The sequence below is a fragment of the Oncorhynchus nerka genome, linkage group LG12, assembly GCF_034236695.1.
Source record: "Oncorhynchus nerka isolate Pitt River linkage group LG12, Oner_Uvic_2.0, whole genome shotgun sequence".
In the NCBI taxonomy this organism is placed as follows: domain Eukaryota; kingdom Metazoa; phylum Chordata; class Actinopteri; order Salmoniformes; family Salmonidae; genus Oncorhynchus; species Oncorhynchus nerka.
In genome coordinates this window covers 89,948,748-89,972,042 of record NC_088407.1, presented here as the reverse complement: position 1 = coordinate 89,972,042, position 23,295 = coordinate 89,948,748, and the positions used below count along the sequence as shown (strand labels likewise).

The following is a 23,295-nucleotide window of genomic DNA, read 5'->3' as shown; positions in this document are numbered from 1 at the left end:
TGATGTGAACAAAAAATATTTTGTGATTAATCAAAAGAACAATTAGTGGGAGAAAAAAATAAAAAGATGAGAATTGGGCTGCCTGTGTAAACGCAGCCACAGTGGCCCCAGAGCGTGGGTGTGTTTTGATCAGGCCACACCCCTCCACACACACCAAATTGGAGAAAACATACCTCAAGGCTGTTGGAAAAATGGTGCGCAAAAAAAATATCACTGAATGTAGCAAAAAACTTTTATTGAATTGAACGCACCCCGGTAGACCCTCTCAGCACTAAGCACTGTTTCATTGGTTGTTTTCCTTTCCATGATAAACATGTATCTTTTCAAGCTCATACAGAACACACATTAAAACCAACTACAAATGTTCTCCATCATAAAAAGGATAATTGTTTTTTTAAACAAATTCCAATTTTTTCCCCCATATCATCTCATAATCTTCAGCCTACTTAGAAAGAATGATTTAACTGCAAAATATGAAAAGCGGTATTCTGTTCTATTTGTTATTTTGTGACTTTCTAATAATCTATGCCATCACACTACTACATGTAAAGCATATATTATAGTAGCTAGTCTTCCATCCATCTCAGTGGCTGGTCTTGTACACCACATCTCCAACCTGGAGCACCCCTGTCTTGCTGACGATATACATCTGTCCAAACAGTGGTGCTGCCTTATAGATGTTCTTCTGGGATGGGTCACACATTCGATAGCTGGGGAGCAAATCAAACCGTAGGAGTTAATACCTTCTATAAGCAATTACTTGTTCTAGAACAGAAGTTAACCTTCTATACTTGTTCTAGAACAGAAGTTAACCTTCTATACTTGTTCTAGAACAGAAGTTAACCTTCTATACTTGTTCTAGTTGTTCTATAACAGAAGTCACATTGTGCTTGATCACAGATGGCAGTTTTTCGAGAGAATCAAATTTGTAATGCATTGTGGGTAAATTGTGACTGACTGATCTTCAAATAACAATGAGTAGTTATTTATGATGCAAGGTGATTTGTAGATCAGTCAGTCCGGCAGTTACTTGCACTATCAAGCTGCAATATCGAACAAACCCAAAGACAGACAAATCCAACACTGAACAAAAATATAAAACGCAAAGATTTTACTGAGTTACAGTTCACATAAAGAAATCAGTTCATTGAAATAAATAAATTAGGTCCCTAATTTATGAATTTCACATGACTGGGAATACAGATATGCATCTGTTGGTCTCAGAGCTTGGGGTGTGGATCAGAAAACCAGTCAGTATCTGGTGTGACCACCATTTGCCTCATGCAGCGCGACACATCTCATTCACATAGAGTTGATCAGCAGCCGAAACGCATAGGGATTTTTTAAAACCTTGTTTCTATTGAACATGCCATACAAATAAAGGATGTTTTATTAATTATATGAAGAGTGCCTTGGTCCTCCTTTCTTTTTGTTGATCAGGTTGTTCATTGTGGCCTGTGGAATGTTGTCCCACTCCTCTTCAATGACTGTGTTTAGATGTTGGATATTGGCGGGAACTGGAACACACTGTCGATCCAGAGCATCCCAAACATGCTCAATGGGTGACATGTCTGGTGAGTATGCAGGCCATGGAAGAACTGGGACATGTTCAGCCTCCAGGAATTGTGTACAGATCCTCGCGACATGGGGCTGTGCATTATCATAATGAAACATGAAGTGATGGCGGTGGATGAATTGCACGACAATGGGCCTCAGGATCCCGTCACGGTATCTCTGTGCATTCAAATTGACATAGATAAAATGCAATTGTGTTTGTTGTCCATAGCTTATGTCTGCCCATACCATAACCCCATCTCCACCATGGGGCACTCTGTTCACAACGTTGACATCAGCAAACAGCTCACCCACACAACGCCATACACGCTGTCTGCCATGTAGACAGGATGAGATGCCATCTGCTCGGTACAGTTGAAACCGGGATTCATCCGTGAAGAGCACACTTCTCCAGCGAGGCCAGTGGCCATCGAAGGTGAGCATTTGCCCACTGAAGTCAATTACGATGCTGAACGGTTGGATGACCAAATGAAAATTAAAAAACGAAGTTGGAGGCGGCTTATGGTAGAGAAATTAACATTCAATAATCTGGCAACAGCTCTGGTGGAAATTCCTGCAGCCAGCATGCCAATTGCTCCCTCATAATTTGACATCTGTGGCATTATGTTGTGTCACAAAACCGCACATTTTATAATGGCCTTTTATTGTATCCAGCACAAGGTGCACCTGTGTAATGATCATGCTGTTTAATCAGCTTCTTGATATGCCACACCTGTCAGGGTGGATGGATGATCTTGGCGAAGGAGAAATGCTCACTAACAGGGATGTAAACAAATTTGTGCACAAAAATTGAGATTAATACGCTTTTGGTGCGTATGGAACATTTCTGGGATCTTTTTCTTTCAGCTCATGAAACATGGGGCCAACAATATATTTTTGTTCAGTGTATATATATAGTGCCAGCTACTCTTGTTACCTTTTGAGTGTGTCCAGTGGTTGTTTCCTGCTGATGACTCCTGTTTCAGGGTCAACCGTGGTGGAGATGCATCTGGCAAGGATGACAAATGAGGATGACAAATGAGGATGACAAATGAGGATGACAAATGAGGATGACATCCTTTACTTATTAACACCTTAGTATTATTATTATTATTATTATTTTTTTTTTTTTTAAATTTGACCCCTTTTTCTCCCCAATTTCGTGGTATCCAATTGTTGTAGTAGCTACTATCTTGTCTCATCGCTACAACTCCTGTACGGGCTCGGGAGAGACGAAGGTTGAAAGTCATGCGTCCTCCGATACACAACCCAACCAAGCCGCACTGCTTCTTAACACAGTACGTATCCAACCCAGGAAGCCAGCCGCACCAATGTGTCGGCGGAAACACCGTGCACCTGGCCACCTTGGCTAGCGCGCACTGCACCCAGCCCGCCACAGGAGTCGCTGGTGCGCGATGAGACAAGGACACCCCTACCGACCAAGCCCTCCCTAACCCGGGCGACGCTAGGCCAATTGTGCGTCGCCCCATGGACCTCCCGGTCGCGGCCGGTTACGACAGAGCCTGGGCGCGAACCCAGGGACTCTGATGGCACAGCTGGCGCTGCAGTACAACGAACCCAGGGACTCTGATGGCATTAATAGTAGTTTTATATAATGTTGGGTTCTGAGGTCCTGAGGATATTAAAATATACAGTGGGGAGAAGAATAAAATGTAAAATTAAAATTAAAATTAATTCCTTAAAAATATTTTTCTGGATTTTTGTTTTAGATTCCGTTTCTCACAGTTGAAGTGTACCTATTATAAAAATTACAGACCTCTACATGCTTTGTAAGTAGGAAAACCTGCAAAATCGGCCGTGTATCAAATACTTGTTCTCCCCACTGTACTTATTCATGTTACTGGGGGAGTGCTGAGGTTTAGAGGGTCGACACCAGAAGTTAATGGTTGTAGGAGGAAGGTAGTGCAGGGAAACGAGTACATGTGGCAGGCATTGATAACCGGAGAGAGCCATAGATTAGTGGTGAAGGGGGGTTGAGGTCAACTCAGGTCACATTAAGGGAGAAATACAAGTTTATGGCCCGTATCACTAGTGTCCTGCCTAGCAGTAAAGATTAAATGTTTGTACAGATGTGTAGGAGGAGACTCAGGAGGAAAGGTTAAATATCAGGCTTGTGTGAAAATGCTTTGTCTAATGGAGCTATATTGATCCTCTGGGGATGAATAAACTTGGTGAAGCTTTCATAGTGTCTGTTGAGTTTTTACTCTGAGGAATAGAACCTAACAATAATATAGTGACCCTGTGTTTATATATTATAGTGACCCTGTGTTTATATAATATAGGGACCCTGTGTTTATATAATATAATGACCCTGTGTTTATATAATATAGGGACCCTGTGTTTATATAGTTTATATAATATAGTGACCCTGTGTTTATATAATATAGTGACCCTGTGTTTATATAATATAGGGACCCTGTGTTTATATAATATAGTGACCCTGTGTTTATATAATATAGTGACCCTGTGTTTATATAATATAGTGACCCTGTGTTTATATAATATAGTGACCCTGTGTTTATATAATATAGGGACCCTGTGTTTATGTAATATAGTGACCCTGTGTTTATATAATATAGTGACCCTGTGTTTATATAATATAGGGACCCTGTGTTTATATAATGTAGTGACCATGTGTTTATATAATATAGTGACCCTGTGTTTATATAATATAGTGACCCTGTGTTTATATAATATAGTGACCCTGTGTTTATGTAATATAGTGACCCTGTGTTTATATAATATAGTGACCCTGTGTTTATATAATATAGTGACCCTGTGTTTATATAATATAGTGACCCTGTGTTTATATAATATAGGGACCCTGTGTTTATATAATATAGTGACCCTGTGTTTATATAATATAGTGACCCTGTGTTTATATAATATAGTGACCCTGTGTTTATATAATATAGGGACCCTGTGTTTATATAATATAGTGACCCTGTGTTTATGTTTATATAATATAGTGACCCTGTGTTTATTTAATATAGTGTGTTTTATATAATATAGTGACCCTGTGTTTATATAATATAGTGACCCTGTGTTTATTTAATATAGTGACCCTGTGTTTATATAATATAGTGACCCTGTGTTTATATAATATAGTGACCCTGTGTTTATTTAATATAGTGACCCTGTGTTTATATAATATAGTGACCCTGTGTTTATAGTTTATATAATATAGTGACCCTGTGTTTATGTAATATAGTGACCCTGTGTTTATGTAATATAGTGCCCCTGTGTTTATAGTTTATATAATATAGTGACCCTGTGTTTATAGTTTATATAATATAGTGACCCTGTGTTTATATAATATAGGGACCCTGTGTTTATATAATATAGGGACCCTGTGTTTATATAATATAGGGACCCTGTGTTTATATAGTTTATATAATATAGTGACCCTGTGTTTATATAGTTTATATAATATAGTGACCCTGTGTTTATATAATATAGGGACCCTGTGTTTATATAATATAGGGACCCTGTGTTTATATAATATAGGGACCCTGTGTTTATATAATATAGTGACCCTGTGTTTATATAGTTTATATAATATAGTGACCCTGTGTTTATATAATATAGTGACCCTGTGTTTATATAATATAGGGACCCTGTGTTTATATAATATAGTGACCCTGTGTTTATATAATATAGTGACCCTGTGTTTATATAATATAGGGACCCTGTGTTTATATAATATAGTGACCCTGTGTTTATATATTATAGTGACCCTGTGTTTATATAATATAGGGACCCTGTGTTTATTTAATATAGTAATATCTCACGTCACCCCGCTCCTCCGCTCCCTCCACTGGCTTCCAGTTGAAGCTCGCATCCGCTACAAGACCATGATGCTTGCCTACGGAGCTGTGAGGGGAACGGCACCTCAGTACCTCCAGACTCTGATCAGGCCCTACACCCAAACAAGGGCACTGCGTTCATCCACCTCTGGCCTGCTCGCCTCCCTACCACTGAGGAAGTACAGTTCCCGCTCAGCCCAGTCAAAACTGTTCGCTGCTCTGGCCCCCCAATGGTGGAACAAACTCCCTCACGACGCCAGGACAGCGGAGTCAATCACCACCTTCCGGAGACACCTGAAACCCCACCTCTTTAAGGAATACCTAGGATAGGATAAAGTAATCCCTCTCACCCCCCCTCCCCCTTAAAAGATTTAGATGCACTACTGTTCCACTGGATGTCATAAGGTGAATGCACCAATTTGTAAGTCGCTCTGGATAAGAGCGTCTGCTAAATGACTTAAATGTAAATGTAAATAGTGACCACATATATATAAACACGACAATAGCAAACCTTGCTTGTGCCCGTAGCAACGGGAGGAAGTTTGTGATGATAAATGGTGATCAGTAGTTAAGACCACATTACCTCCCACACGCCATCACACGGTGCAGCCGCACATTGCCAATCTGAATATCTTCCCAAGAATCCTAACCGAGAGGAAGATTAAATTAACGTTATGGGAATATAATTAGTATCCTAAAAACCCCAACACACTGGAACAAAGTAATGACTAATTGGAATTACAAGAGGCCACTTTTAGCCTCAAAAGACCAGGATATTCCCCATAGAATGACATCTAGAATAACATAGAAACTCTGGATATACCAATTACCAATATACCAATTAAACCTGCTCAATTATAGAATTAACAAGATTTACAAAAACTATATATGTGATATTGTTGGATGATGTTGGTTGATGTATGATGTTGGATGTTGTTGGGTGATGTGATGTGGTGTGGTGTCATGTGATGTGATGTGGTGTGTGATGTGGTGTGTGATGTGGTGTCATGTGGTGTGGTGTGATGTGGTGTGGTGTGATGTGGTGTGGTGTGATGTGATGTGTGGTGTGGTGTGGTGTGATGTGATGTGGTGTGGTGTGGTGTGGTGTGGTGTGTGATGTGGTGTGGTGTGATGTGGTGTGGTGTGATGTGGTGTGATGTGGTGTGATGTGGTGTGATGTGGTGTGATGTGTTATGTGGTGTGGTGTGATGTAGAAACTCTGGATATACTAATTACCAATATACCAATTAAACCTGCTCAATTATAGAATTAACAAGATTTACAAAAACTATATATGTGATATTGTTGGATGATGTTGGTTGATGTATGATGTTGGATGTTGTTGGGTGATGTGATGTGGTGTCATGTGGTGTGGTGTGATGTGGTGGATGTGTGTGGTGTGGTGTGGTGTGGTGTGATGTGGTGTGTGATGTGGTGTGATGTGTGTGGTGTGTGTGTGTGGTGTGATGTGATGTGGTGTGTGATGTGGTGTGTGGTGTGATGTGGTGTGGTGTGATGTGGTGTGATGTGTGATGTGGTGTGATGTGTGTGTGGTGTGATGTGGTGTGATGTGTGGTGGTGTGGTGTGGTGTTATGTGGTGTGATGTGGTGTGATGTGTGGTGTGATGTGTGTGTGTGGTGTTATGTGGTGTGATGTGGTGTGATGTGGTGTGATGTGTGTGATGTGGTGTGTGATGTGGTGTGGTGTGATGTGGTGTGATGTGTGGTGTGGTGTGGTGTGATGTGGTGTGGTGTGTGATGTGGTGTGTGTGATGTGTGATGTGTGGTGTGATGTGTGTGTGTGTGATGTGTGTGTGTGTGGTGTGATGTGGTGTGTGTGGTGTGATGTGGTGTGATGTGGTGTGATGTGATGTGGTGTGTGTGGTGTGATGTGGTGTGGTGTGATGTGGTGATGTGGTGTGATGTGGTGTGATGTGGTGTTATGTGGTGTTATGTGGTGTTATGTGTGGTGTGATGTGGTGTGGTGTGATGTGGTGTGATGTGGTGTGATGTGTGGTGTTGATGTGTTGTGGTGTGATGTGATGTGTGGTGTGGTGTGGTGTGTGTGTGTGTGTGGTGTGATGTGATGGTGTGATGTGGTGTGATGTGTGTGTTATGTGATGTGGTGTGATGGTGTGATGTGGTGTGGTGTGATGTGATGTGGTGGTGTGGTGTGATGTGTGATGTGGTGTGATGTGGTGTGATGTGGTGTGTGGTGATGTGTGTGTGATGTGGTGTTGGTGTGATGTGGTGTGTGTGTGTGTGTGATGTGATGTGGTGTGGTGTGATGTGATGTGGTGTGGTGTGATGTGGTGTGATGTGATGGTGTGTGTGGTGTGATGTGGTGTGATGTGGTGTGATGTGGTGTGGTGTTATGTGGTGTTATGTGGTGTGATGTGTGTGATGTGGTGGTGTGTGGGTGTGATGTGATGTGGTGTGATGTGGTGTGGTGTGATGTGGTGTGATGTGTGATGTGGTGTTATGGTGTGGTGTGATGTGGTGTTATGTGGTGTTATGTGGTGTGATGTGATGTGGTGTGGTGTGATGTGGTGTGGTGTGTGGTGTTATGTGGTGTGGTGTGATGTGGTGTGGTGTGTGGTGTTATGTGGTGTGGTGTGGTGTGTGGTGTGGTGTGGTGTTATGTGGTGTGATGTGGTGTGGTGTTATGTGGTGTGTGATGTGGTGTGATGTGTGATGTGGTGTGATGTGGTGTGGTGTGGTGTTGGTGTGGTGTGATGTGGTGTGATGTGGTGTGATGTGGTGTGGTGTGATGTGGTGTGATGTGGTGTGATGTGGTGTGGTGTGATGTGTGGTGTGGTGTTATGTGATGTGGTGTGTGGTGTTATGTGGTGTGATGTGGTGGTGTGATGTGTGATGTGGTGTGGTGTGATGTGATGTGGTGTGTGATGTGGTGTGATGTGATGTGGTGTGGTGTTATGTGTGATGTGTGGTGTGTGTGGTGTGGTGTGATGTGATGGTGTTATGTGGTGTGATGTGGTGTGGTGTGATGTGTGGTGTGTGTGGTGTGATGTGGTGTGGTGTTATGTGATGTGGTGATGGTGTGATGTGGTGGTGTTATGTGGTGTGGTGTGATGTGGTGTGATGTGGTGTGATGTGTGGTGTGATGTGGTGTGATGTGTGGTGTGGTGTGGTGTGATGTGGTGTGTGATGTGGTGTGATGTGGTGTGGTGTGGTGTGATGTGATGTGGTGTGGTGTGGTGTGATGTGATGTGGTGTGGTGTGATGTGGTGTGATGTGATGTGGTGGTGTGATGTGTGGTGTGGTGTGGTGTGATGTGGTGTGTGATGTGGTGGTGTTATGTGGTGTGTGATGTGTGATGTGGTGGTGTGTGTGATGTGGTGTATGTGATGTGGTGTGATGTGTGGTGTGGTGTGTGGTTATGTGGTGTTATGTGGTGTGATGTGATGTGGTGTGATGTGGTGTGGTGTGTGGTGTTATGTGTGTGGTGTGATGTGTGTGGTGTGGTGTTATGTGTGGTGTGATGTGTTGTGGTGTTATGTGGTGTGGTGTGATGTGGTGTGATGGTGTTATGTGGTGTGGTGTGATGTGTGGTGTGATGTGGTGTGGTGTGATGTGGTGGTGTATGTGGTGTGTGGTGGTGTGTGGTGTGATGTGGTGTGATGGTGTAATGTGTGGTGTGGTGTGGTGTGATGGTGTGTGTGATGTGTGATGTGGTGATTATGTGATGTGGTGTGGTGTGATGTGATGTGGTGTGATGTGGTGTGTGTTATGTGGTGTGATGATGTGGTGTGATGTGATGTGGTGTGGTGTTATGTGGTGTGATGTGTGTGTTATGGTGTTATGATGTGGTGTGGTGTGGTGTGATGTGGTGTGGTGTGATGTGTGTGGTGTGATGTGGTGTGATGTGATGTGGTGATGTGATGTGATGTGGTGTGTGATGTGGTGTGTGGTGTGATGTGGTGTGTGGTGGTGTGTGGTGTGATGTGGTGTGGTGTGGTGGTGTGATGTGATGTGGTGTGATGTGGTGATGTGGTGTGGTGTGATGTGGTGTGATGTGGTGTGATGTGGTGTGATGTGGTGTGGTGTGATGTGGTGTGTGGTGTTATGTGGTGTGGTGTTATGTGGTGTGATGTGGTGTGATGTGGTGTGGTGTGGTGTGATGTAGAAATGTGTGGATATACTAATTGTGTGTTATGTGTTAAACCTGTCAATTATAGTGTGATGTGGTGTGATGTTGAGATGTGATGTTGGTGTGATGTATGATGTGTGGTGTGGTGTGATGTGGTGTGATGTGGTGTGGTGTGATGTGGTGTGGTGTGATGTGTGGTGTGATGTGTGGTGTGGTGTGATGTGGTGTGTGATGTGGTGTGGTGTGTGTGTGTGATGGTGTGATGTGATGTGATGTGGTGTGTGATGTGTGTGGTGTTATGTGGTGTGGTGTGATGTGATGTTATGTGTGGTGTGATGTGTGTGTTATGTGTGTGTGGTGTGATGTGGTGTGATGTGGTGTGGTGTGGTGTGATGTGGTGTGGTGTGGTGTGATGTGATGTGGTGTGATGTGGTGTGGTGTGATGTGTGATGTGGTGTGGTGTGATGTGGTGGTGTGGTGTGGTGTGGTGTGGTGTGATGTGGTGTGATGTGGTGTGGTGTGGTGTGATGTGGTGTGATGTGGGTGTGATGGTGTGATGTGGTGTGTGGTGTGGTGTGATGTGGTGTGGTGTGATGTGTGTGTGGTGTGGTGTGGTGTGATGTGATGTGGTGTGGTGTGATGTGGTGTGGTGTGGTGTGGTGTGGTGTGGTGTGATGTGGTGTGTGGTGTGTTATGTGGTGTGATGTGGGTGTTAGTGTTATATGTGGTGTTATGTGGTGTTATGTGTGTGTGGTGTGATGTGGTGTGGTGTGTGGTCTTATGTGGTGTGGTGTGATGTGGTGTGGTGTGTGGTGTTATGTGGTGGTGTGGTGTGGTGATGTGGTGTGATGTGTGGTGTTATGTGGATGTGATGTGGTGTGGTGTTATGTGTGATGTGGTGTGGTGTGATGTGGTGTGGTGTGTGTTATGTGTGGTGTGATGTGGTGTGGTGTGATGTGTGGTGTTATGTGGTGTGATGTGGTGTTATGTGGTGTGATGTGGTGTGATGTGATGTGGTGTGGTGTGATGTGTGGTGTTATGTGATGTGATGTGATGTGATGTGGTGTGATGTGTGGTGTTATGTGGTGTGATGTGTGGTGTGGTGTTATGTGATGTGGTGTGATGTGGTGTGATGTGGTGTGGTGTGATGTGTGTGTGGTGTGATGTGTGGTGTTATGTGGTGTGATGTGTGGTGTGGTGTTATGTGATGTGGTGTGGTGTGGTGTGTGGTGTTATGTGGTGTGATGTGTGATGTGGTGTGATGTGATGTGTGGTGTGATGTGGTGTGATGTGTGGTGTGGTGTTATGTGGTGTGATGTGGTGTTATGTGTGTGATGTGTGTGATGTGGTGGTGTGATGTGGTGTGGTGTGTGTGGTGTTGTGTGGTGTGATGTGTGGTGTGGTGTTATGTGATGTGATGTGGTGTGATGTGGTGTGATGTGATGTGATGTGGTGTGGTGTGATGTGGTGTGATGTGGTGTGATGTGGTGTGATGTGTGGTGTGGTGTGATGTGGTGTGATGTGTGGTGTTATGTGGTGTGGTGTGATGTGGTGTGTGTGTGATGTGGTGTGATGTGGTGTGATGTGATGTGGTGTGATGTGGTGTGATGTGGTGTGTGGTGTTATGTGATGTGTGGTGTGTGGTGTTATGTGGTGTGGTGTGATGTGGTGTGATGTGGTGTGGTGTGATGTGTGGTGTGGTGTTATGTGATGTGGTGTGTGGTGTGATGTGTGTGGTGTGGTGTGTGGTGTGATGTGGTGTGGTGTGATGTGGTGTGTGGTGTTATGTGGTGTGTTGTGGTGTGGTGTGGTGTTATGTGGTGTGGTGTGATGTGGTGTTATGTGGTGTGGTGTGTGTGTGATGTGGTGTGTGATGTGGTGTGATGTGATGTGTGTGGTGTGTGGTGTGATGTGGTGTGGTGTGATGTGTGTGTTATGTGATGTGTGTGTGATGTGGTGTTATGTGTGGTGTGGTGTGATGTGGTGTGATGTGGTGTGATGTGGTGTGATGTGTGGTGTTATGTGGTGTGATGTGGTGTGGTGTTATGTGGTGTGGTGTGTGGTGTGGTGTGATGTGGTGTGGTGTGATGTGGTGTGGTGTGGTGTGATGTGGTGTGATGTGGTGTGTTATGTGGTGTGATGTGGTGTGATGTGGTGTGTGTGTGGTGTGGTGTGATGTGGTGTGATGTGGTGTTATGTGGTGTGGTGTGTGGTGTGGTGTTATGTGGTGTGGTGTGTGTGTGATGTGGTGTGTGGTGTGGTGTGTGGTGTGGTGTGATGTGATATTGTTGTGATGTTATGTGGTGTGATGATGTTGGATGTGTTGGTGTGTGATGTGGTGTGTGTGGTGTGGTGTGATGTGTGGTGTGGTGTGATGTGGTGTGATGTTGTGGTGTGGTGTGATATGTGGTGTGATGTGTGGTGTGGTGTGATGTGGTGTGTGTGATGTGTGTGGTGTGATGTGTGTGATGTGGTGTGATATGTGATGTGGTGTGGTGTGGTGTGATGTGTGTGTGATGTGTGGTGTGATGTGGTGTGATGTGGTGTGGTGTGGTGTGATGTGGTGTGGTGTGGTGTGGTGTGATGGTGTGATGTGGTGTGATGTGATGTGATGTGGTGTGTGTGATGTGTGGTGTGGTGTGTGTGTGGTGTGATGTGGTGTGATGTGGTGTGACTGTGTGATGTGTTATGTGGTGTGATGTGGTGTGGTGTGATGTGGATGTGGTGTATGTGATGTGGTGTGTGTGGTGTGGTGTGTGGTGTGATGTGATGTGTGGTGTGATGTGGTGGTGGTGATGTGGTGTGGTGTGGTGTGATGTGTGTGGTGTGTGTGTGTTATGTGATGTGGTGTGGTGTGATGTGTGTGTGTGATGTGGTGTGATGTGTGGTGTGATGTGTGATGTGATGTGTGTGTGGTGTGGTGTGTGTGTGTTATGTGGTGTGGTGTGATGTGGTGTGGTGTGATGTGGTGTGTATGTGGTGTGGTGATGTGTGTGATGTGTGTGTGGTGTGATGTGGTGTGATGTGATGTGGTGTGTGATGTGGTGTGATGTGTGTGATGTGGTGTGTGTGTGGTGTGGTGTGGTGTGTGTGGTGTGGTGTGATGTGGTGTGATGTGTGATGTGTGTGTGTGGTGTGATGTGTGTGATGTGGTGTGTGGTGTGGTGTGATGTGGTGTGATGTGATGTGGTGTGGTGTGGTGTGATGTGTGGTGGTGTTATGTGTGGTGTGATGTGATGTGTGTTATGTGGTGTGATGGGTGTGATGTGGTGTGATGTGTGTGGTGTGATGTGTGGTGTGTGGTGTGTTATGTGTGATGTGGTGTGATGTGTGTGATGTGGTGTGATGTGGTGTGGTGTGATGTGTGTGTGTGTGGTGTGGTGTGGTGTGATGTGGTGTGATGTGGTGTGGTGTGTGGTGTGGTGTGTGTGGTGTGGTGTGTGGTGTGATGTGTGTGTGATGTGGTGTGATGTGTGTGATGTGGTGTGTGTGTGATGTGGTGTGGTGTGGTGTGTGATGTGATGTGATGTGGTGTGATGTGGTGTGATGTGGTGTGGTGTGTGGTGTTATGTGGTGTGATGTGGTGTGGTGTGTATGTGGTGTGATGTGGTGTGTGTGTTGTGATGTGGTGTGGTGTGTGGTGTGGTGTGATGTGTGTTGTGTGTGATGTGGTGTGGTGTGATGTGTGTGTGTGGTGTGGTGTGGTGTGGTGTGATGTGGTGTGATGTGGTGTGTGTGGTGTGATGTGGTGTGGTGTGTGGTGTGGTGTGATGTGTGTGGTGTGGTGTGTGGTGTGATGTGGTGTGTGGTGTGATGTGGTGTGATGTGGTGTGTGTGTGATGTGGTGTGATGTGGTGTGATGTGTGGTGTTATGTGGTGTGATGTGGTGGTGTGGTGTTATGTGGTGTGATGTGATGTGGTGTGATGTGGTGTGATGTGGTGTGGTGTGATGTGATGTGGTGTGATGTGGTGTGATGTGTGTGTTATGTGGTGTGGTGTGATGTGGTGTGATGTGTGATGTGATTGGTGTGATGTGGTGTGATGTGGTGTGATGTGTGTGTGTGTGGTGTGATGTGGTGTGTGATGTGTGGTGTTATGTGGTGTGATGTGTGTGTGTGGTGTGGTGTGATGTGGTGTGATGTGGTGTGATGTGGTGTGTGTGTGTGTGTGGTGTGTGATGTGGTGTGTGTGTGGTGTGGTGTTATGTGGTGTGATGTGGTGTGGTGTGTGGTGTTATGTGGTGTGGTGTGATGTGGTGTGATGTGGTGTTATGTGGTGTGATGTGGTGTGTGTGATGTGGTGGTGTGGTGTGGTGTTGTGTGAGTGGTGTTATGTGGTGTGTGGTGTGTGTGTGTGTGATGTGGTGTGTGATGTGGTGTGATGTGGTGTGATGTGGTGTGGTGTGATGTGGTGTGTGTTATGTGGTGGTGTGATGTGTGGTGTGGTGTGTGATGTGTGGTGTGATGTGGTGTGATGTGGTGTGGTGTGATGTGGTGTGATGTGGTGTGGTGTGATGTGGTGTGTGATGTGGTGTGATGTGGTGTGATGTGGTGTTATGTGGTGTGATGTGTGTGATGTGGTGTGATGTGTGATGTGTGGTGGTGTTGTGATGTGTGGTGTGTGGTGTTATGTGGTGTGATGTGGTGTGGTGTGGTGTGTGGTGTGGTGTGATGTGGTGTGGTGTGTTATGTGGTGTGATGTGTGTGGTGTTGATGTGTGTGTGGTGTTATGTGATGTGTGATGTGATGTGTGTGTTATGTGGTGTTATGTGGTGTGGTGTTGTGATGTGGTGTGATGTGTGGTGTGATGTGGTGTGATGTGGTGTTATGTGGTGTGATGTGGTGTTATGTGGTGTGATGTGTGGTGTTATGTGATGTGGTGTGATGTGGTGTGATGTGTGTGGTGTGGTGTGATGTGGTGTGATGTGTGGTGTGGTGTGATGTGTGTGATGTGATGTGGTGTGATGTGGTGTGATGTGGTGTGATGTGGTGTGTGTGTGGTGTTATGTGGGTGTGGTGTGGTGTGATGTGGTGTGATGTGATGTGGTGTGGTGTGGTGTGGTGTGATGTGGTGTGATGTGGTGTGGTGTGGTGTTATGTGTGGTGTTATGGTGTGGTGTTATGTGGTGTGATGTGGTGTTATATGTGGTGTGTGTGATGTGGTGTGATGTGGTGTGATGTGGTGTGTGGTGTTATGTGGTGTGATGTGGTGTGTGTTGGTGTGTGTGTGGATGTGTGGTGTGATGTGGTGTGTGGTGTGGTGTGATGTGGTGTGTGTGTGGTGTGGTGTGTGTGTGGTGTGGTGTGGTGTGGTGTGATGTGGTGTGATGTGTGATGATGTGGTGTGGTGTGGTGTGATGTGGTGTGTGTGATGTGGTGTGATGTGGTGTGATGTGGTGTGATGTGGTGTGGTGTGGTGTGTGTGTGATGTGGTGTGATGTGGTGTGATGTGTGTGTGATGTGGTGTGGTGTGATGTGATGTGGTGTGATGTGATGTGTGTGTGGTGTGATGTGGTGTGGTGTGGTGTGGTGTGATGTGGTGTTATGATGTGGTGTGATGTGGTGTGATGTGGTGTGGTGTGATGTGATGTGGTGTGATGTGGTGTGTGTGTGATGTGGATGTGATGTGTGTGTGGTGTGATGTGGTGTGATGTGGTGTGGTGTGGTGTGATGTGGTGTGATGTGGTGTGATGTGGTGTGGTGTTATGTGTGTGATGTGTGATGTGTGTGATGTGGTGTTATATGTGATGTGTGTGATGTGTGATGTGGTGTGGTGTGATGTGGTGTGATGTGGTGTTATGTGGTGTGGTGTGATGTGGTGTGTGGTGTTATGTGGTGTGATGTGGTGTGGTGTGATGTGGTGTGATGTGGTGTGGTGTTATGTGGTGTGATGTGGTGTGGTGTGATGTGATGTGGTGTGATGTGGTGTGTGGTGTGGTGTGTGGTGTGATGTGGTGTGATGTGGTGTGATGTGGTGTGGTGTGGTGTGTGTGTGGTGTGTGGTGTGGTGTGGTGTGTGTGTGGTGTGGTGTGATGTGGTGTGGTGTGGTGTGGTGTGATGTGGTGTGGTGTGATGTGGTGTGATGTGTGATGTGGTGTGATGTGGTGTGATGTGTGGTGTTATGTGGTGTGATGTGTGGTGTGGTGTGATGTGTGTGATGTGGTGTGGTGTGATGTGGTGTGGTGGTGTTATGTGGTGTGGTGGTGTGTGTGTGTGATGTGGTGTGTGTGTGTGATGTGTGGTGTGATGTGGTGTGGTGTGATGTGGTGTGTGTGGTGTGATGTGGTGTGATGTGGTGTGATGTGGTGTGATGTGGTGTGATGTGGTGTGATGTGTGGTGTGGTGGTGATGTGGTGTGGTGTGATGTGTGTTATGTGTGGTGTGGTGTGATGTGGTGTGGTGTGGTGTGATGTGGTGTGATGTGTGTTATGTGGTGTGTGGTGTGATGTGTGATGTGGTGTGATGTGTGTGTTATGTGGTGTGATGTGTGGTGTGGTGTGATGTGGTGTGGTGTGATGTGGTGTTATGTGGTGTGATGTGTGTGTGATGTGGTGTGGTGTGTGTGATGTGGTGTGATGTGGTGTGATGTGTGTGATGTGGTGTGATGTGGTGTGTGTGTGTGATGTGGTGTTATGTGTGGTGTTATGTGTGTGATGTGGATGTGGTGTGGTGGTGTGATGTGATGTGTGTGGATGTGGTGTGTGTGTGTGGTGTGTGGTGTGATGTGGTGTGATGTTATGTGGTGTGATGTGTGGTGTTATGTGGTGTGATGTGTGGTGTTATGTGGTGTGATGTGGTGTGATGTGGTGTGATGTGGTGTGATGTGGTGTGATGTGGTGTGATGTGGTGTGATGTGTGATGTGGTGTGATGTGTGTTATGTGGTGTGGTGTGATGTGGTGTGGTGTGGTGTGATGTGGTGTGGTGTGATGTGGTGTGTGTTATGTGGTGTGTTATGTGTGTGGTGTGGTGTTATGTGGTGTGATGTGGTGTGTGGTGTGATGTGGTGTGTGGTGTTATGTGGTGTGATGTGATGTGGTGTGATGTGGTGTGGTGTTATGTGGTGTGTGTGTGGTGTGTGTGGTGTGATGTGGTGTGGTGTGTGGTGTTATGTGGTGTGATGTGGTGTGATGTGGTGTGATGTGTGGTGTTATGTGTGTGATGTGGTGTGGTGTGATGTGGTGTGATGTGGTGTGATGTGGTGTGGTGTGATGTGTGGTGTGTGGTGTGATGTGGTGTGATGTGTGTGTGATGTGATGTGTGGTGTTATGTGGTGTGATGTGTGGTGTGGTGTTATGTGATGTGGTGTGATGTGGTGTTATGTGGTGTGATGTGATGTGTGATGTGGGTGTTATGTGATGTGTGTGTGTGGTGTTATGTGTGATGTGGTGTGATGTGTGGTGTGATGTGGTGTGATGTGGTGTGTGGTGTTATGTGTGTGATGTGGTGTGGTGTGGTGTGATGTGGTGTGATGTGTGTGGTGTGATGTGTGATGTGGTGTGATGTGTGTGTGGTGTTATGTGTGGTGTGGTGATGTGGTGTGGTGTGATGTGATGTGGTGATGTGGTGTGGTGTGATGTGGTGTGGTGTTATGTGATGTGATGTGGTGTGGTGGTGTGATGTGGTGTGTGTGTGGTGTTATGTGGTGTGATGTGTGGTGTGTGGTGTTATGTGGTGTGTGTGTGTGTGATGTGTGTGGTGTGGTGTGTGGTGTGATGTGGTGTGATGTGGTGTGGTGTTGTGATGTGGTGTGATGTGTGTGTGTGGTGTGATGTGGTGTGATGTGTGGTGTGGTGTGATGTGGTGTGATGTGGTGTGATGTGGTGTGATGTGGTGTGTGATGTGGTGTTATGTGTGTGATGTGTGGTGTGGTGTTATGTGATGTGATGTGGTGTGGTGTGTGTGTGGTGTGTGGTGTGATGTGATGTGGTGTGATGTGGTGTGATGTGGTGTGTGTGATGTGGTGTGGTGTGTATGTGTGTGTGGTGTGATGTGGTGTGATGTGGTGTGGTGTGATGTGATGTGATGTGTGTTATGTGGTGTGATGTGTGTGTGGTGTGTGGTGTTATGTGGTGTGGTGTGATGTGGTGTGTGGTGTGATGTGGTGTGTGTGATGTGATGTGTGTTATGTGGTGTGGTGTGGTGTTATGTGGTGTGGTGTGATGTGGTGATGTGGTGTGGTGTGGTGTGGTATGGTGTGTGTGTGGTGTGGTGTGATGTGGTGTGTGGTGTTATGTGGTGTGTGGTGTGATGTGGTGTGGTGGTGTGGTGTGATGTGGTGTGTGTGGTGTGTGGTGTTATGTGGTGTGGTGTGATGTGGTGTGGTGTGATGTGGTGTGATGTGGTGTGTGTGTGTGGTGTGGTGTGATGTGGTGTGATGTGTGATGTGGTGTGATGTGGTGTGATGTGTGTGGTGTGATGTGGTGTGTGTGTGGTGTGATGTGGTGTGGTGTGATGTGGTGTGATGTGGTGTGATGTGTTGTGGTGTTATGTGATGTGTGTGATGTGGTGTGATGTGTGTGTGTGGTGTGATGTGGTGTGTTATGTGGTGTGATGTGTGGTGTGATGTGTTATGTGATGTGATGTGGTGTGGTGTTATGTGGTGTGGTGTGATGTGGTGTGGTGTGGTGTTATGTGGTGTGATGTGGTGTGTGGTGTTATGTGATGTGGTGTGGTGTTATGTGATGTGGTGTTATGTGTGATGTGGTGTGGTGTGTGGTGTGATGTGGTGTGGTGTGGTGTGGTGATGTGTTATGTGTGTGATGTGTGGTGTTATGTGATGTGTGTGATGTGGTGTGATGTGATGTGGTGTTATGTGTGTGTGGTGTGTGATGTGTGTTATGTGATGTGGTGTGATGTGTGATGTGGTGTGATGTGGTGTGATGTGGTGTGGTGTGGTGTGGTGTGTGTGTTATGTGGTGTGATGTGGGTGTGATGTGGTGTGATGTGGTGTGATGTGGTGTGTGTGTGGTGTGGTGTGATGTGGTGTTATGTGGTGTGGTGTGATGTGTGTTGTGTGTGTTATGTGGTGTGATGTGGTGTGATGTTATGTGGTGTGGTGTTATGTGGTGTGATGTGGTGTGATGTGTGTGTTATGTGGTGTGATGTGGTGTGTGTGATGTGGTGTTATGTGTGATGTGGTGTGTGTGGTGTGATGTGGTGTGATGTGGTGTGATGTGGTGTGATGTGATGTGGTGTGATGTGTGGTGTGATGTGGTGTGATGTGGTGTGATGTGTGGTGTTATGTGTGTGATGTGGTGTGTGATGTGGTGGTGTGGTGTGATGTGGTGTGATGTGATGTGGTGTTATGTGGTGGTGATGTGGTGTGATGTGGTGTGTGTGATGTGGTGTGTGTGGTGTTATGTGATGTGGTGTGGTGTGGTGTGTGGTGTGTGGTGTGTGGTGTGATGTGGTGTGGTGTGTGGTGTGGTGTGATGTGGTGTGATGTGGTGTGTGGTGTGGTGTGATGTGGTGTGATGTGGTGTGATGTGTGTGATGTGTGGTGTGGTGTGATGTGGTGTGATGTGGTGTTATGTGGTGTGGTGTGTGTGGTGTTATGTGGTGTGATGTGGTGTGGTGTGATGTGGTGTGATGTGGTGTGGTGTGATGTGATGTGGTGTGGTGGTGTGATGTGGTGTTATGTGAATGTGTGTGGTGTTATGTGGTGTGATGTGGTGTGATGTGTGTGGTGATGTGTGTGTGTGGTGTGATATGTGGTGTGATGTGGTGTGTGTGATGTGGTGTGTGGTGTGGTGTGTGTGGTGTGATGTGGTGTGATGTGGTGTGGTGGTGTGGTGTGATGTGGTGTTATGATGTGTGATGTGTGTGATGTGTGATGTGGTGTGGTGTGATGTGATGTGATGTGGTGTGGTGGTGTTATGTGATGTGTGGTGTTATGTGGTGTGATGTGGTGTGGTGTGATGTGGTGTTATGTGTGGTGTGATGTGGTGTTATGTGGTGTGGTGTGTGTGATGTGGTGTGATGTGTGTGTGTGTGGTGTGATGTGTGTGATGTGTGTGTGTGATTGTGTGATGTGGTGTGATGTGGTGTGGTGTGTGGTGTGGTGATGTGGTGTGATGGTGTGGTGTGTGATGTGGTGGTGTGATGTGGTGTTATGTGTGGTGTGTGATGTGTGGTGTGTGTGGTGTTATGTGTGTGTGTGGTGTTATGTGGTGTGATGTGTGATGTGGTGTGGTGTGGTGTGGTGTGTGTGGTGTGATGTGGTGTTATGTGGTGTGATGTGGTGTGTGGTGTGATGTGTGGTGTGATGTGGTGTGTGTGGTGTGGTGTGTGGTGTTATGTGGTGTTATGTGGTGTTGTGTGTGGTGTGATGTGGTGTGTGTGGTGTGATGTGGTGTGATGTGTGATGTGTGTGGTGTGATGTGGTGTGATGTGGTGTGGTGTGTGGTGTGATGTGGTGTTATGTGGTGTGATGTGATGTGTGATGTGTGGTGTGTGGTGTTATGTGGTGTGTGATGTGTGGTGTGGTGTTATGTGATGTGTGATGTGATGTGGTGTGATGTGGTGTGGTGTGATGTGGTGTGTGGTGTTATGTGGTGTGATGTGTGGTGTTATGTGGTGTGATGTGTGATGTGGTGTGATGTGATGTGGTGTGTGGTGGTGTTATGTGGTGTGATGTGTGGTGTGATGTGGTGTGATGTGATGTGGTGTGTGTGGTGTGTGGTGTGTGGTGATGTGGTGTGTGTGTTATGTGATGTGGTGTGATGTGATGTGGTGTGATGTGGTGTGGTGTGATGTGTGTGTGTTATGTGGTGTGATGTGGTGTGGTGTGATGTGGTGTGGTGTGGTGTGATGTGTTATGTGTGTGGTGTGGTGTGGTGTGTGTGTTATGTGGTGTTATGTGATGTGGTGTGTGATGTGTGGTGTTATGTGGTGTGATGTGGTGATGTGGTGTGATGTGGTGTGGTGATGTGATGTGGTGTGATGTGGTGTGTGGTGTTATGTGGTGTGTGTGTGTGGTGTGATGTGGTGTGGTGTGATGTGGTGTGATGTGGTGTGATGTGGTGTGATGTGATGTGGTGTGATGTGGTGTGGTGTGATGTGGTGTGGTGTGATGTGTGGTGTGATGTGGTGTGATGTGTGATGTGGTGTTATGTGTGTGATGTGTGTGGTGTGATGTGGTGTGATGTGGTGTGTGTGATGTGGTGTGATGTGTGTTATATGTGGTGTGTGATGTGGTGTGGTGTTATGTGGTGTGATGTGGTGTGTGTGGTGTGATGTGGTGTGATGTGGTGTTATGTGGTGTGATGTGGTGTGATGTGGTGTGATGTGGTGTGGTGTGATGTGGTGTGATGTGGTGTGATGTGGTGTGGTGTGTGGTGTGATGTGTGTTGTTATGTGTGATGTGGTGTGGTGTGTTATGTGATGTGGTGTGATGTGGTGTGATGTGGTGTGGTGTGGTGTGATGTGGTGTGATGTGGTGTGGTGTGATGTGATGTGGTGTGATGTGGTGTGATGTGTGGTGTGATGTGGTGTGATGTGTGTGTGTGGTGTGGTGTGGTGTGATGTGGTGTGTGTGATGTGGTGTGTGGTGTGATGTGGTGTGGTGTGTGGTGTGGTGTGGTGTGATGATGTGGTGTGATGTGGTGTGTGGTGTGATGTGGTGTGATGTGGTGTGGTGTGGTGTGGTGTGATGTGGTGTGTGATGTGTGGTGTGATGTGGTGTGGTGTGATGTGGTGTGATGTGATGTGGTGTGTGGTGTGATGTGTGTGTGTGGTGTTATGTGGTGTGGTGTGTGTGGTGTGGTGTGGTGTTATGTGATGTGGTGTGATGTGGTGTGATGGTGGTGTGATGTGATGTGTGGTGTTATGTGGTGTGTGTGTGTGATGTGGTGTTATGTGGTGTGATGTGGTGTGTGGTGTGATGTGGTGTGATGTGGTGTGGTGTGTATGTGATGTGTGGTGTTATGTGGTGTGATGTGGTGTGGTGTGATGTGGTGTGATGTGTGGTGTTATGTGGTGTGGTGTGATGTGGTGTTATGTGGTGTGTGTGTGATGTGGTGTGGTGTGATGTGGTGTGGTGTGATGTGGTGTGATGTGGTGTGATGTGGTGTTATGTGTGGTGTGATGTGGTGTGATGTGTGGTGTGGTGTTATGTGGTGTGATGTGGTGTTATGTGATGTGGTGTGTGGTGTGATGTGGTGTGTGGTGTGGTGTGATGTGGTGTGATGTGGTGTGATGTGGTGTGATGTGGTGTTATGTGTGGTGTTATGTGGTGTGGTGTGATGTGGTGTGATGTGGTGTTATGTGGTGTGATGTGGTGTGATGTGGTGTGTGGTGTGGTGTGTGTGGTGTTATGTGGTGTGTGATGTGGTGTGGTGTGTGGTGTGATGTGGTGTGGTGTGATGTGGTGTGATGGTGTGTGTGTGTGTGGTGTGATGTGTGTGTGGTGTTATGTGGTGATGTGGTGTGATGTGGTGTGTGGTGTTATGTGTGTGATGTGTGTGTGTGTATGTGGTGTGGTGTGGTGTGGTGTGATGTGTGTGTTGTGGTGTGATGTGGTGTGATGTGGTGTGATGTGGTGTGATGTGGTGTGATGTGTGTGTTATGTGTGTGTGATGTGTGGTGTGGTGTTATGTGATGTGGTGTGATGTGGTGTGGTGTGATGTGGTGTGGTGTGATGTGTGGTGTGGTGTGTGTGTGTGTGGTGTTATGTGGTGTGGTGTGGTGTGTTATGTGGTGTGATGTGATGTGTGTGTGTGGTGTGGTGTGGTGTGTGATGTGGTGTGATGTGGTGTGTGTGTGTGGTGTGATGTGGTGTGATGTGGTGTGGTGTGGTGTGGTGTGGTGTGGTGTGGTGTGATGTGGTGTGATGTTATGTGGTGTGATGTGGTGTGATGTGGTGGTGTTATGTGGTGTGATGTGGTGTGTGGTGTTATGTGATGTGTGGTGTGATGTGGTGTGGTGTTATGTGATGTGATGTGATGTGGTGTGGTGTGTGTGTGTGGTGTGATGTGTGGTGTTATGTGGTGTGTGTGGTGTGATGTGGTGTGTGTGATGTGTGTGTGTGGTGTTATGTGGTGTGGTGTGTGTGATGTGGTGTGATGTGTGATGTGGTGTTATGTGGTGTGATGTGTGGTGGTGTGATGTGGTGTGGTGTGTGTGTGATGTGTGGTGTGATGTGGTGTTATGATGTGGTGTGTGATGTGGTGTGATGTGGTGTGATGTGGTGTTATGTGATGTGATGTGGTGTGATGTGTGTTATGTGTGTGTGTGGTGTGTGTGTGATGTGGTGTGTGTGATGTGGTGTGATGTGGTGTGGTGTGATGTGGTGTGATGTGTGTGATGTGGTGTGATGTGGTGTGGTGTGATGTGGTGTGGTGTGTTATGTGTGGTGTGGTGTGATGTGGTGATGTGGTGTGTGTGTGTGTGGTGTGTGATGTGGTGTGGTGATGTGGTGTTATGTGGTGTGATGTGGTGTTATGTGTGTGTGATGTGGTGTGGTGATGTGGTGTGATGTGTGATGTGATGTGGTGTGATGTGGTGTGGTGTGATGTGGTGTGATGTGTGTGTGATGTGGTGTGATGTGGTGTGGTGTGGTGTGATGTGGTGTGGTGTGATGTGGTGTGGTGTGATGTGGTGTGGTGTGATGTGGTGTGATGTGGTGTGGTGTGATGTGGTGTGGTGTGGTGTGATGTGGTGTGGTGTGGTGTGATGTGGTGTGATGTTATGTGGTGTGATGTGGTGTGGTGTGATGTGGTGTGATGTGTGGTATGTGGTGTGATGTGGTGTGATGTGGTGTTATGTGGTGTGATGTGGTGTGTGTTATGTGGTGTGGTGTGATG

At 46.6% G+C, this 23,295-nt stretch overlaps 1 protein-coding gene across 1 annotated transcript in view; it reads right to left on the bottom strand.

Annotated features, from left to right (window-relative positions):
• Positions 1-214: 214 nt before the first annotated feature.
• marc1 (mitochondrial amidoxime reducing component 1) overlaps positions 215-23,295 on the bottom strand; it is a 45,918-nt gene continuing 22,837 nt past the window's right edge. The window contains exons 5-7 of the mRNA XM_065025950.1: positions 5,965-6,026; positions 2,492-2,563; positions 215-710 (exon numbers count right to left, since the gene is read on the bottom strand). Coding sequence (XP_064882022.1) covers positions 584-710; positions 2,492-2,563; positions 5,965-6,026 — 261 coding nt within the window. The 3' untranslated portion in view covers positions 215-583. The remainder of the gene's footprint in view (positions 711-2,491; positions 2,564-5,964; positions 6,027-23,295) is intronic.